The following is a 14,345-nucleotide window of genomic DNA, read 5'->3' as shown; positions in this document are numbered from 1 at the left end:
GGAATATTTTCATTACTGATGAAGTTTATATGTATCGATCATGCAGCATTTTGATAGTGGTCAAGGCTTCCATCACTTGCCCGATATAAAATTATAATTGTAATATTTATTCTAAGAAAAAGACCAATAAGCGTCTTGCATCTAACAATTACTGAAAAGAAGTATTTCATCGTCCTTTATGAACAAACACAATTAGATACATATAAGAGTACATATTGGCGACATTTGCATTACGTAGATACTTGACAGTGAAAAAGACCAGATGAAAAATAATGCATTAGTGAAGGACAAAGCTCAATGCTTTTACAAATTATTCCAAGGTTTTCAAGAATAGTAAAAGTGCATTTGTTTATTCTGTACACACTTTTTTGTTGGCATTGCAGTTAGGTTTGACTGTATGTTTGTTCGAAATATTTAAGTCGGCAGTTGTGTTGTATGTCTATGATGCATGTGAAGCAATTGTTGTCAAATTATTGTCACGTTTATAATTAAGAATGTTATGCTTGCTCACTCACATACAAGTTAGGAAATGTTACGCATGACTAAAATTCTGTCATATAAGTTGGATGATAGCTAGCTATAACACCAGGTTTGAATAACCATTTTCTTTGAAAAAAGCTTGTTACAAGTCAGGAACATAACAGTTTTTGCCAGCAGTAAAGTTAGTTGATATAGTCTTAATGGACATTTTCCTTATTTAATTTAGCTTACAGTTCGTTTTTGTTGTTACAACAATTTTTACATTTTCTATTGTTGACTTTTGGTTTAGTCATGTGTTCCCTGATTGTCGTATACCCAATATGTCTTTTGTTTATTATTTTATCACAATAAAGAGGTCATTGACAGGACAAATAAAGTTATCTCTGCGAATTATGTCCTGGATCTTTGTTTTCCTCTAGAATAAAAACAAGACTGCAGTTAAAAGTTAAAAATGTTGCGCAATATCAGTAGTATGGCTCATGTTTAAAGACCCTGCAATGTATACATTTTTTTGAAACAGAACCTTCAACAATATATTATAGTATGCACACGTTCGAAAAGAAGAAAATGGATTTGAGTTCATTCCATACCTTCTATGTTTGTTGACAATATTAAAACACAAGCAAACAATTCCAAAGATTATTCCCAAGGCAGCTAAGGCACAAACAGATACAAATAAACTGTATGTCACCACTCTAAGGAATGGTTCAATTTCGGTACGATCCGGTGGTGGTTTTTCATCTAAAAATGAAAATGGAACATAATTTCTATAAGTAGAAATATTAATCATAGTGTTCAAATGTGCATAACTATCAAATAAAAAAGCCTTAGTATTTCAAAAAATTCAAAAATTTGTAAACAGTAAATTTATAAATATAACCATATCAAAGACAATTCATGTCAGAACAAAAAGTGCTGACTACTGGGCTTGTGATACCCGCGGGTAAATAAATCTCCACCAGCAGTGGCATCGACCAAGTGGTTGTTAATAAACTCATCATAGATACCAGGATTTAGTATATACGCCAGACGCACGTTCCGTCTACAAAAGACTCATCAGTGACGCTCGAATCCTAAAAAGTTAAAAACGCAAAATAAAGTACGAAATTGAAGAGCAAATACATAGCAAAAAAAAAAAAAACAAAAAAAAAACAAGATCAACAGTAGTGTTCAAAAAGATTTCGATCAATGGTATTCATCGTCTTTTTTTTCTTGGAATGTAATTTAATCCAATTACACATCTGTTTGATTCCTGCTGTCACATATTTTGTTGTTTTATCACTGTAGTTTTCTTGTTGATGTCCGTGCCCGACATACTTTTAATATTTAATTCTATAAAGATAAGATATTTAAAGACATTTTAAATCTGACATTCATTGAAATTGTGCGTAAACTTCCAATAAACAGTGTTAGTATATACATACCTTTCCATTTTTCAGCATCAAACCATGTAAAATTATCTGTGTTATAATCATAATAACCTAATTTGCGATATGTTCCATCTGAAACAGAACATGAACTTGTTTACTCTAATATATTGTAATAATGCATTGTTCAAGGCTCAATATGCATATTGAACATATGAAATTCATCTAAACTGTAAAAGATAATTGAATATAAACATGACATTCATTATTACGTGTGTATCGAAAAAAAAAGCTTTATGATCTACAAAGAAAAGACTTTATAAGACACTTTTATGAATTTTGAAAGACTTTTAAAACTCATCAAGATATTTAGTTCATAATTTGATACGCCGTACGATATCGTCTACATGATACTCCTCATTAAAAGTAAAACTAGTTATTAAACAGAATAAGTAAAATGTTAATGCAATCTTCACTTCTATAAATGGACTAAGTCCTGCTTTATAAACACTATTGTCTAGAGTAGATGCTTTCTGCGATCACATTTTATATATACTTGATATGTTTAAGGAATTTAACCGTTATTAAATATCTTACTTATCATCTGTTCAATCTGTGTCCATGCAATTCTGTCACCTTCCGAGGAGAAAGCAACATTTCCCTGATAATATAAAATTAACAACACATCTAATAACCACATTGGAATAATGGTCTATTTCTAACGTCTAGACACAGTGAAAGAAATATTACGTTAGCCAAAAACGCAATGAAAACAATTTGTTTCGGTGAACAAAATTAAGAAAAGGGCATCCAAAACATTAACCATTGTGCTACTGAAGACTATCAAGATGTAATTGAAAATTAATGACTCTGTCTGATGACTGCTAACCTTGATTAATTGTTGTTATATTATGTTTGCTTGTATGTTTCCGATACAGTACCATAAATCACAGAGTAACTAATATAAAGAGTTTGTATAGGACTAAATAAAGTTTAAAGTACATGGTTGATGCAGTTCATGTTGCCAAAATTAAAGTTTTGAATTGTTGAAGTCGGAAATTTTGCAAATTTATTTCATTCAAAAACTTTTAATTAGAAAATTCCACCAAAAGGTCTAGCATAACAATCAATTGCCGCCTCATTTTATACTGTTTGGTTATTCCATAGAAACAACAAAAAAACTACAGCCCCAAACTTAAGTAGTCAACGACCACTCATTTTAACTGTCAGAAAATGATATTTTTATGTATGCCATTTATTACACAGTTTTGTTCATTTTGAAATCCTATTTGATAATACAAATTAATTATTAAGAATAAAAGCCAATAGAGTACACACCGAAACTCCAAGAAATCTTGTATTATTCATTGCTGAGTAAATTTCTCTCGTTACATCATCACTGTAATAGTCGAAATGTTCCAACGATTTCTTTTGTTCCGCCAACCTGAAAATACACTTCCTCCATTATTCTCACTTTTGAATTTCGATAAAATGTGCATTCACCAATTGATGTCAACACAGTGATGATAATCATTAAAAACATACGACTAAAAGGAGATGTTCTTGGTCTCTAGTCTCTATGTTTTCTGGTTATTTTGTCATTTAGTAGATTTGAAAGAAACTCATGGGTTTTGAAATTAAATTTGTATCTCTATTACAATTTGATTTTAATTTTGAGTTATTCGACATCATCGTGCTGTGAGATAAAGGGACCTCGACATATGTGTCCGACTAGCTCAACAAAACTGGTAAAACAGAAACACTGTTACAATATACATTTTAATGGCTAGCCATTAAACCAAATTCAACCCACCATTTTTGTCGTAAAATGTCCTATCCCAAGTTTGAAATATTGTAGTTATTATAAAATAGTTCGTTCTATGTATGTAAGCGTGTGCTTTTGTTTTTTTTCATATCAGTGTTACTTCTGTTTGTTAGTTTTCCTCTTATAGTTGGTGAGTTTCCTCGGTTTTAGTTTTCAACCCAGATTCGTCTTCTCTTATGACCTTTAAACCCCGGTATACTACAGTTGTCTTATTATGTAAATGGTAGATTTTTGGTCCTTGTTGCTTTTCATTTCCTTATGTGGAAAATGAGTGAAAAATAAAATGGTTTTATAACTAGCGAAACCTTTTCCATGGCTTACATTTTTGTTGAAAAACGTAAAATAACAGAACCACTGAACTAAAAGGAAAATTCAAAATTGAAAGTCCATTATTAATTGACAAAATCTAAGCTGAAACAGATGATTATCAATTTAATTGAATTGTATACCACAGTCTAACACGTGAGAGGTTTAGCTTGCTATCAAACCATGTTTAATCAACCATTTTCTACATATTAAGGAAATGCCTGTAACAAGTCAGGAATATGACAGTTGTTATCCATTCGTTTGATATGTTTGAGCTTTTGGGTACCAATTGATTAGGGACTTTCCGTCTTGAATGTCCTCGGAGCTCAGTATTTTTGTGATTTTACCTTTTACACATCAAACGAATGGAAAATATTTGTTATAGAACTGGCTTGTTGCAAAATAGTTAATTAAATCCCTTACTTATATGACAGTCGCTTAAAATTCAATTACATTGACAACAATATGTGAACAAAACATACAGCAGTCATCATTGTATTATAATCTTAATGACTTTGGTGTATTGAGGTCTGGCTAAACAGTCGAAATTCAAATCACTACATCTGTTGTTTTTTGGCAACTCATTTCTTTTTTACTTTAACTAGCATAAAGTGGAATTTATCCCCACCAACCCCTCCCCACACAATGATTGGCATAATTATATCTATGATTTTCTCTTTTTTTAGACAAATAGGATAACTGTTACAAAAAGTGTGAGAGGAAATCATCATTACAGCGTTACATAACATTATGTTGAGAGATGATGCGAGATTCTTTTCAATAATTTTAAATGACTGAAATAAAATATCTTAATGTCTTTTTTCTATAAATCATTTTGTTTATTTTTTTCTGAAGATCACTCAATCAATAAAGATCCATGCATACATTTCTTATGAATTCCTTTCGCACTTTTCATGACTATGGTCATTTAAAAAAGCCTTGAAGTTGTCAGAACATAATTCTGTATAAGTAATAAATTATAAATTTATTCAATAAAATCAAATACATGTATATAATTCGAAAACAATTTGCAAATGCCTCATATTTATCTAAAATGTTATTGGAAAGACAATCTTAACAGATTTTAAACTTGAAACAATTCTTAATTCCGATTAATATTTTTCAAATTCACATTTATTCCTATTGGTGGCGGTGAACATTCGTTGCAAAACAGCTTGCTGTTGGTGTGAGCCAAGGCTCCGTGTTGAATACCGTATTTTGACCTATAATGGTTTACTTTTATAATTTGTGACTTGGATGGAGAGTTGTCACATTGACACTCATACGACATCTTCTTATATCCATAAGTTTACAATCTCGGATAAATTGTATATTGTCAAGCCATATTTGGAGCTAATTAATCTATAAATACATGTATACGTTAAATAGCAGAAGAATCTTTAAAGTATGTTACATAGAATCCGGATTATTAATTTGCTGTCGGTTTTAAACCCATGACTGAACTCAAATGAGGGCATTGTATATATGGTTTACTAACCAACATATCCTGCATGGTAAATTAATATATCGAACAAAGTCGATATCAGTCAGGTTTGTTTCGGATCCACTAAAATATTTTCATTTTTTGAACAGTGTATGACCAGTTAAAAAGATATACAGCAATACTGTTTCTATGAAGAGACAGCAAGTTATTGATCAATTGCGAAACATCCGAACGCTTCTGAGTAATCTTCATCATTTTTTTGTTACTGTTATTTCGCTCTGTACATGTCATAGCTTCAACACAACAAAGAGCGTATTAATGCTGTTTATTGAGGTTGACACATGTCTTTCAAAATATCAATTAAATTCTAATAACCTTTAAAATTGAGTTTCACATTTCATGATCTAACAGAGGAGTTATACAATTAGCTTGAGATTGATTTTTAACACTACGAACGTTGTCTTTAATTCGATTTCATAGAGTAAATAAGAGACAGTGTAAACATATAAAACTCTTAACGTGCTTAGATTTACTAATGTAACATTCAAAAACGGTTGATACATACAAATTGTCAAAAAAGGAGAAGATACAAAGGTGTCAATCAAAGACCATAAGATGATAAGTGATAATTAAACTCATCATAGATACCAGGACTAATTTTTTTACATACGCCAGACGCGCGTTTCGTCTACAAAAGACTCATCAGTGACGCTCGAATCCATAACCCACGAACACATTAACAATAGCCAACACATCACAACACATCATTCTAAATATTGAACAACATCCTTCAGTGATTTAGGAAGACCCGGAAGGGATAGAACTTCCTGTTAAAAAAGTACAACGATTGCGAGTCAAAACCGATCATAGCCACAACAAAAGACAAGCCATGACTAATGGTGAGTCATACAAAATGATGATTCAGGGACGAGTCATAATCCATGTTTAGTGAGTCATAACTAACGACGAGTCATAATCCATGGTTAGTGAGTCATAACTACCGACGAGTCATTCAAATGTCTAGTCAAAACCAATGATAAATCATAACCTCAATTACTGGGGTTTGGCAAACTATAAATCAAAGTTAAATCCACAATTTTGTTGTATAAGAAAATACATGTAACAAACCAGGAATATAACAGGTGTTGTCTATTCTTTTGTTGTGTTTGAGCTTATCATTTTGCCGTTTGATGAGGAATTTCTATTTTTTAATTATCTTTGGAGTTCGTTATTTTTGTTATTTTAATTTCAACAATTGCCTAAGTAATCCCACTTTTTTTTATTGACGATTTGTAAACGTTAAAAGGTAACTTTAGATAAGTTATATAAAAGAGACATGAAGTGTGACTGCTCACGAGACAAAAAAAAAAGCCAAAGTCCAAATGAAGTCAATGTATGCAATGTATTGGTAACCGTACGGCCTTCATCAACAAGTTAAAATCCACCGCATAGCCCGACGCAAAAGACTCCGACATGACATATGTGAAGTATTTCAAAAGAGAGAAAAAGGCCGGATTTATGACAAAACGATAAACATAAAAAATAGACAACCCACGACAACCACTGATAATCTTTACACTGACACAAAAGGTCAAATTGTTTTTTTTTAACAAGATATCGTTTGAGTAAGATTTTTAAATCACGTGCAAATACAATTGTTGTAAAAGTTGTAAAATCGTTAACCTCTGTTTTTGCTTCATGCTGATTTCAAAGATTTTGATCTGAATTAATACGCACTGATGTAGTTGATAATTGATATAATCCTCTTTACTTGAATGAACTAATGGCCACTCACAATGGTTTCTTACTAACAATTACGATCTGTCCTACTATACAGTGATGGCTTCACAGCAACAATGATGTATCCTCTTCACATGACACAAAGCCAGCAATAAATAGATTGCTACTAAATAATAACACAGATCTAATTAACCACTGGTGCTGCAGAGCTACCAAAGTGCATTGTCAAATCAAATATAGTTTGGGAAGCTGTGAAAAATTGCATGCTGGGTAAACAAACAAGAAAGATTAAGAAGAAATTTATTTCAGATCAACCGATGCAAAAACATTTATATTGGAAACAAAATTTCCATTTCTGCCAAAAACGGGAAAACCAATGTTCAGATTTGAAAGAAAAGAAAATATCAAAATACAAATTATTGTAATCTTCTCGTTATAACAAATTATTAACATACAGATAATGACATGATACAAATGAGTCTTGTGTCTCAGAATACTGATTATATAATACAAGTCATTAGATTAAAAAATCATTCGATGGATAGTAATTTCATCTACTATTTGCTCAATATAAACAGGTTTTGGTGCCAAATAGTTCTTTGGATGCCTCAAACTATTTGAAACTCGGTGAAATGTTTTTGTTTTATGTTATTCCATAACCTTTGTTTTTAAGTGACAAATTTTTAAAACAGTTTGAATAACAAAGATAATTTATTTAACAAGGATGCCGCGAAACAATTGAAACTCCGTGACTTCCTATTATTTCACTATGATTTTAGAATTTGAATAACCCATTTGTTAGAAATAGTTTTTTTGGATCTAATTTGATTATGACATAAAAGCTTACAAGTAATACCTTGAGAAGAAGACATAATATCGATTTTAATCTGATATGAACCGAAAGTAAACATTTGATGCCATCTGAATAAGCCACTGAGTATTTACACACTTACTGCTAAATACACCACTGAGTATGTACACACTTACTGCATAGAAGTTTTATTCAGAGCTAATGCTAAAGCCCAGACTGCATCATAAGCCAATGGTGCCTCTGGGTACCCAACGATCTGACTTGTATCTGTAACATTCAGTTTGTCATCTAATCTTTCCTTGAATCTTTGTGAGGTCTGAAAAAATATTGAACCGCATTATAGAATTTAAAAAGAATTATTGAGGGTACATGTAAAGTTTGAATGGTTTTACATTCGTAATTTTTAGGGCACTATATAGCTTGCTGTTCAATGTTTGCCAAGGCTCCGTGTTGAAGACCGTTCTTTCATGTATAATGGTTTACTGTTATAAATTGTGACTTGGATAGAGAGTTGTCTCATTGACACTCATACAACACACTCTTATATATACGTTGGTAAACAAGGAACAATATAACAACACTCAATCGTGAATTTGTTTCGGACAAAATAGTGAGGGAAGGTTGTTACTTTTACAGTTCATATGAAATCCTTTTTTGAATGAAATACAGATTGATCTGTACACAGTCAATATTTGTCCCGCCTTCATATCACCTGATCATTGTCTTACTTTTTCGCAGAAATTGCTTAAATGCGAAAAATGCACTATCAATTGGCCTTGTCCAAATAACCTCCAACATTCAACAAGGTATATAATCTCCCATGTGAACACAGCTTCTACTTCAGAAAACTTAAAACATCTATAATCTAATCTATTATTGAAATATGACTAAATCGTTCTAAATTAACAGATAATCGTTATCTTAAACTTTACATAGTAGGTATGCCGTTTGAATTAATCTTAAACATACGAATTTTGAAAAACTCGAGAAAAAAAATCAAAACTAATTTTTTTTAGTTTTGCTATATGTTCATAATATTTCTAAATGTATGGTTTCTAGTCTGTCTTCGTCGTCCATGGAAACTATGGTTTGCGTGAATAAATTTATGTTTTTAGTTACCGACAATCATTTTAAAATAAGTTACTCGTAACGATAATACTGATAAACTTTGTTTAAAAGCCACCATCTGTTTAAAACCTCATTTTAATAACAGGTTTTAGGAGTTAAAGATTTTACTGTTACAGAAGTAGAAATGTGGTTATCGCATATATATGAAAAGGCCTTATTCAATAAAATTACAGTAGATCGGAAATTGTCCATAGACCTAATGAAGCTTGTGGTTGACCTAAGTGGTATTACATCTGAGAAAAAACACTTATATCGATCCAGATCTTTATCTGATCTGTCAGAAAAATATAGTATAAGGAATAGTTTTACAGAAACGTGGTTAAACATCAATGATTCGCTTTAAAAAAGCAGTGCCAAACGTATGCCTAATATAAATCTTCATAAAATCTCAATTGATATTTTATAAAACGAAAAGTGGTATTACAGTGATCAATGGTTCTTAACCATTACTCGAATGTCAAATTTGTAGACGATTTCATCACAACCTTGAATCGATTGACGGCACTTTAACGTATTTTATAGAGCTAAGAATAAGCCACTATTTTGAAGCAGAATGTATTCGGTTTTCAAAATGCAATTCCGCTTATAGTAACTAAACATATCCTGACGATAAACATATCACATGGACTTAACGATTACTTAAAGACGTGAGAAATTCATTATATTAATTCTAAGAATTGTATGGTGGCATATAGTTATTATTGAATTATTTGGTCACTGAGAATTTATTTCTCAATTTTAAATAGTCCAGATGTTAAAAGTTGTAAGCCGATGTTATAATAGGGATAATGACGTGTGTTACAGTAGTGCTAATAGCATAGACTCTGAATTAAAGTTTAACATTGGATAGGTAGCTGAATATCAACGTCATGACAATTTTGTCCCCTCAACTTTCCAAAGCCTGTTTTTATCAATTATCGATTAACTTTAATTTGTTGATGTTTGAAACACTGGAAAAGCATTATTAAGAATTATTGCAAATACACCTATAATCAATGAAATGTCTCTAATATGCGCACTTCGTATTTACGGCAAAGTTTATTGGATGGTGAATATAATCACTTTATAACTTTACGGTTGTCATCCTTATTTAGTTGATATATACATTAGTGTATATCGGTTGTCACGTTAATCAAATTTAAAACAATGTACAATAAAATAAGTAATTTCTGTGAAATTATGGTTTTCGTAATGGGCGTGGAAGCTATGAAGGAGCAAACTAAATATGCAATCAAAAACTGAACTGTTATTTGAATACCTATCAATTCATTATCATAAAACCGCAAAATAATATCTTACTAACATAAATTTGCATAAGCCCCAAAAAATCACAAGCACCTATCAAGAACTGCCATTCAAACTTTGAAATGAAATTCATACTCTAAAAAAGTAAAATAACAAAAATATTGAAATCCTGGAAAATTTTAAAACAGAACGGGACGTCCCTAATCAAATGGCAAAAGCTCAAACGCAGCAAACGAATTGATAACAAATGTCATATTCCTGATTTGTACAGGCATTTTTTTAGATGTAGAAAACGGTAGATTAACCCTGGTTTTATAGCGAGCTAAACCTCTCACTTGTATGATTGTCGTATAAAATTCCACTATATTGACAACGATGTGTGAGCAAACCAGACATAACAGATACTAATGTTCAAAATAGAGGTACAGCGGTCAACATTATTTTCTTATCTTAATCGCGTTAAAAAAACAAAGCAGTTTTGAAGAAAAAGAACCAATGGACAAAAGAATGAAGTTGATTTTTGACTGGATAAATCAAAGTTTTATAATAGCGATTTTGTAAGATTTGAAAACTTTCAACAAAGATTTGCATTAAAAAAAAAATATATTTCAATGAAATATTTACATTTTTTAGTCCTTCTTCTAGACTTATGATTAAAAGTAGAATAGAATATAACAAAATATATTTAGGGTGATTATACAGCTTCATTAACCATTACCGCTATTTCAGATCGTGTAAGGAAAAAGTATTAACAAAACTAGTTAAAAATACCGATGTTAAAGGTAAATTCAGAAAGGGGAAAGTCCACAATAGTTTCTTTAGTAAACTGCATAGATAACGATTTCTTTAGAAAACTGCAAAGACAACGGCTTCTTTAGTAAACTGCCTAGATAACGGTGTCTTTAGTAAACTGATTAAATGTCAATTTCTTGAGTAAAACTGTCTATTAAAAACATTTGATTGGATTGGTGTCTTTATCTGAACTCGTCATTACTTCGTTTTCCTATTTAATGGCAGTGTTTAGTTTTAATTTTCTGCCATTTGTAATTAGGTCAAAAATTGGTTTTTATGGAATCGTCATTTTACATCAGCATTAGACAAATCTATTAAAGAAGTTAAAATTCAATGTTGACATCGTAAAGCAAAAAACGTATAATATACCCTTTTTCTTCATCACCAAGTCTATCTACTCTATGCACCCAGTTGTTAGTTCATACCCATCTAGAGTAATATTGACGTAATCCGTAATCTACTAACTTTCCACAATGATTAATCGCGTTTTCCTAATCAGACATAACATTTTTTTTATAGTGATGTGTCCCAATGGAACTTCCTTAGGTTATGTCGGCCTGTTTTGAAACATCCATCAAGACTGATTCGTGTCAGTTAAGATGTAACATTTGTACTATTGCGTAATTGTGGTTGTCTTATATAATCATGTCATTCCAGTAGTTACCTTCCCCCCAAGACGCTGATTTATTACCATACATAAAATTGATAATAGGAAAAACTAAAAATACTTTACTGGACATTAGACTCGTCAAAGGTTACCTAGCGGAGTGTTGAAAATATAAAAGAGAAGATGTGGTATGACTGCCAATGAGACAACTCTTCACAAGAGATCTAATGACACAAATATTAACAATTGTACTTACTATGAGTTATGTAATTATGCTTACCATTCCAGATTGTGTCACAGTGTTTTCCTGGTGTAAAACAACAGCCTCTGTTGTTATATGACCCTCGAGAGCCTCTTTGATTTGGTCAGCAGTACAATTTACGGGCCATTTAGGATCCTTCTTCTTGTACCAGTTGTCTGGGTACCAACCAATTATTATCCAAACATATTTTTTACCATACAATTTTTCTTTGTATGCCTGAAACAAACCCATAAAGAGTTCTGATGATTTAACGCTATGTATTAACACAAACTTAATTAAAAAAAGTTGCTTAAAAGCTATCAAAATAATTTATTATTCAAAGAATAGTTTATGCGTGCTGTATCGTTTTTTTTTCGTTTAAAATTACTACTTTATTACTTTTTTAATATTACAACTATTAGATATTCTTTAGTATACGTTAATGATTTTAAAGGGGAAAAGTTGATGAGATGAAATGACGAATACATAATACAAACAAACGCGTACATTTCAATAATTTTTAATGTAACAAAAAGATAATATTTTTAAAAGCATCGAAAACAATTCTCTAGTGTACTTTTAGACTACCATACCTGACAAAACACCTTTCTTGCCATATTTTCGTAGAATACTCCAATAATAATTCTTGCATCTTGACGCTAAAACAAAGTAATCAATACATATTTTTTAAGGGGCCAGCTGAAGGACGCCTAAGGGTGCGGGAGTTTCTCGCTACATTGAAGACCCATTGGTGGCCATCGGCTGTTGTCTGCTCTATGGTCGGGTTGTTGTCGCTTTGACACATTCCCCATTTCCTTTCTCAGTTTTAAGTTTGCTTTAATTATTGGAAATATGTTTAATTATGTATACACTATTTGCATTGAAACATGAACTAAATAATATATATCAAAATAATATTAAATAAACGTTTCAAATGTTGTAATTTGTGTTACTCTTTCAGATGGTTTGTGCCATAATCACTAAATGTCCTGTTGCTTACGCTTTAGTTTTCTGATAGAGTTGATTTACAAATGACTCAATTATCAAACAGAGATCAATTGATGTGTATGTAAGCAGCTGTAGTTCATCTAACAACCTTCAACAATGGGCAAACCCTTAACCTAAGGTCAGCTGTTAAATGCCCTGACAAGAATTTTTTGAATCAATCGGAAAAACGTGTTTTTCTGTATTATGGTCATAATGTTGTCTCTTTTTCATCGACTAATTGTCTTGATTGCCCTGTTGATTCCCCCTTCAATTCCAATTCATACAAATATGTTTTTCAATTCACCGTCATGTCTAACTATTTTTCTCCCTTTCATGATAGCATTTAAAACAATGTTACGATTCGAGTTGTTTAATGGTTAAGTACACTTTTTTTTCTTGAAATCAATATGTTTCACAAATAAGGTAATGAAATAAAGAACGCGAAAGATAATTATTTTGAAAAAAGATATATTGTCTATCTTCGAAACAAGAATGTCAAAGATACATTTATTCTGGGAAAAAAAATATATACTTTGATTACCTCAGCTGTTTTTGGCAAAACTTTTAGGAATTTTGGTCCCCAATGCTCTTCACTTTCGTACTTTATTTGCCCTTTTTATCTTTTTTTGGAAGCGAACGTCACTGGTGAGTCTTTTGTAGACGAAACGCGCGTCTGACGTAAATATAAAACTTAATCCTGGTATATATGATGAGTTTATCCATGAACACTTAAAATTATGATCTATTTCCCTAGACATTTGTCATTCTAGTCATACACACCTTGACATATATTTTTTATTCCGTAAGAATGAGAGGTAATGCAATGACAAAAAAATGCATTTTTGCGCAAATATAAGTCTAGTACATGTTCATAGACTACTTACTTTTAAATTACGTACGGCATTAGTTGGATCAGTAAGGAAGTTTTGTCTAACAGAGACCTCTATACCAGCTTTCTTAACCCTTTCCTCTAAATCTTCTACTGTCTGAAATATCAAAGCATTTAACCATATAATGACCAAGTTGTGAATATTTTTTTTTAAATATTTTCTGTATTTCATATAATTTTGTTCTTTATATTACAATTTCACAAATAAAGACGAGAGTAGTATACCTCTGTTCAAAATTCTTAAATCGATTGAGAGAAAACAAATTCTGTTTACAAACTAACCGACGGAAACACATCAATTATAAGAGAAAAACATCATCAACAGAACTGCAACAAAACAAACGCCAACAAACGTTGAAATGGACAATTGATTACAACTGCCAGAAAAGTGACCCAACAGATATCAGTATTCCATTAGTGACTACAGAATTAGAAAAAAAACAACAGATCAATCCTGCGTGTTTCGTGTCAATTAATCAATTT

General features: G+C 31.3%; 1 protein-coding gene across 1 annotated transcript in view; it reads right to left on the bottom strand.

The window, feature by feature from the left end:
- Positions 1-14,345, bottom strand: part of LOC143062183 (gamma-aminobutyric acid type B receptor subunit 1-like) — a 75,966-nt gene that overhangs the window by 14,357 nt on the left and 47,264 nt on the right. The window contains exons 4-11 of the mRNA XM_076233970.1: positions 13,858-13,959; positions 12,580-12,645; positions 12,026-12,223; positions 8,150-8,289; positions 3,186-3,291; positions 2,445-2,508; positions 1,905-1,982; positions 1,071-1,221 (exon numbers count right to left, since the gene is read on the bottom strand). Of these exons, the coding sequence (XP_076090085.1) occupies positions 1,071-1,221; positions 1,905-1,982; positions 2,445-2,508; positions 3,186-3,291; positions 8,150-8,289; positions 12,026-12,223; positions 12,580-12,645; positions 13,858-13,959 (905 nt within the window). The remainder of the gene's footprint in view (positions 1-1,070; positions 1,222-1,904; positions 1,983-2,444; positions 2,509-3,185; positions 3,292-8,149; positions 8,290-12,025; positions 12,224-12,579; positions 12,646-13,857; positions 13,960-14,345) is intronic.

This window comes from Mytilus galloprovincialis, chromosome 2, assembly GCF_965363235.1.
Source record: "Mytilus galloprovincialis chromosome 2, xbMytGall1.hap1.1, whole genome shotgun sequence".
NCBI lineage: Eukaryota > Metazoa > Mollusca > Bivalvia > Mytilida > Mytilidae > Mytilus > Mytilus galloprovincialis.
Note: the sequence above shows the minus strand (reverse complement) of the source record. Positions and strands in the feature narration are given on the sequence as shown.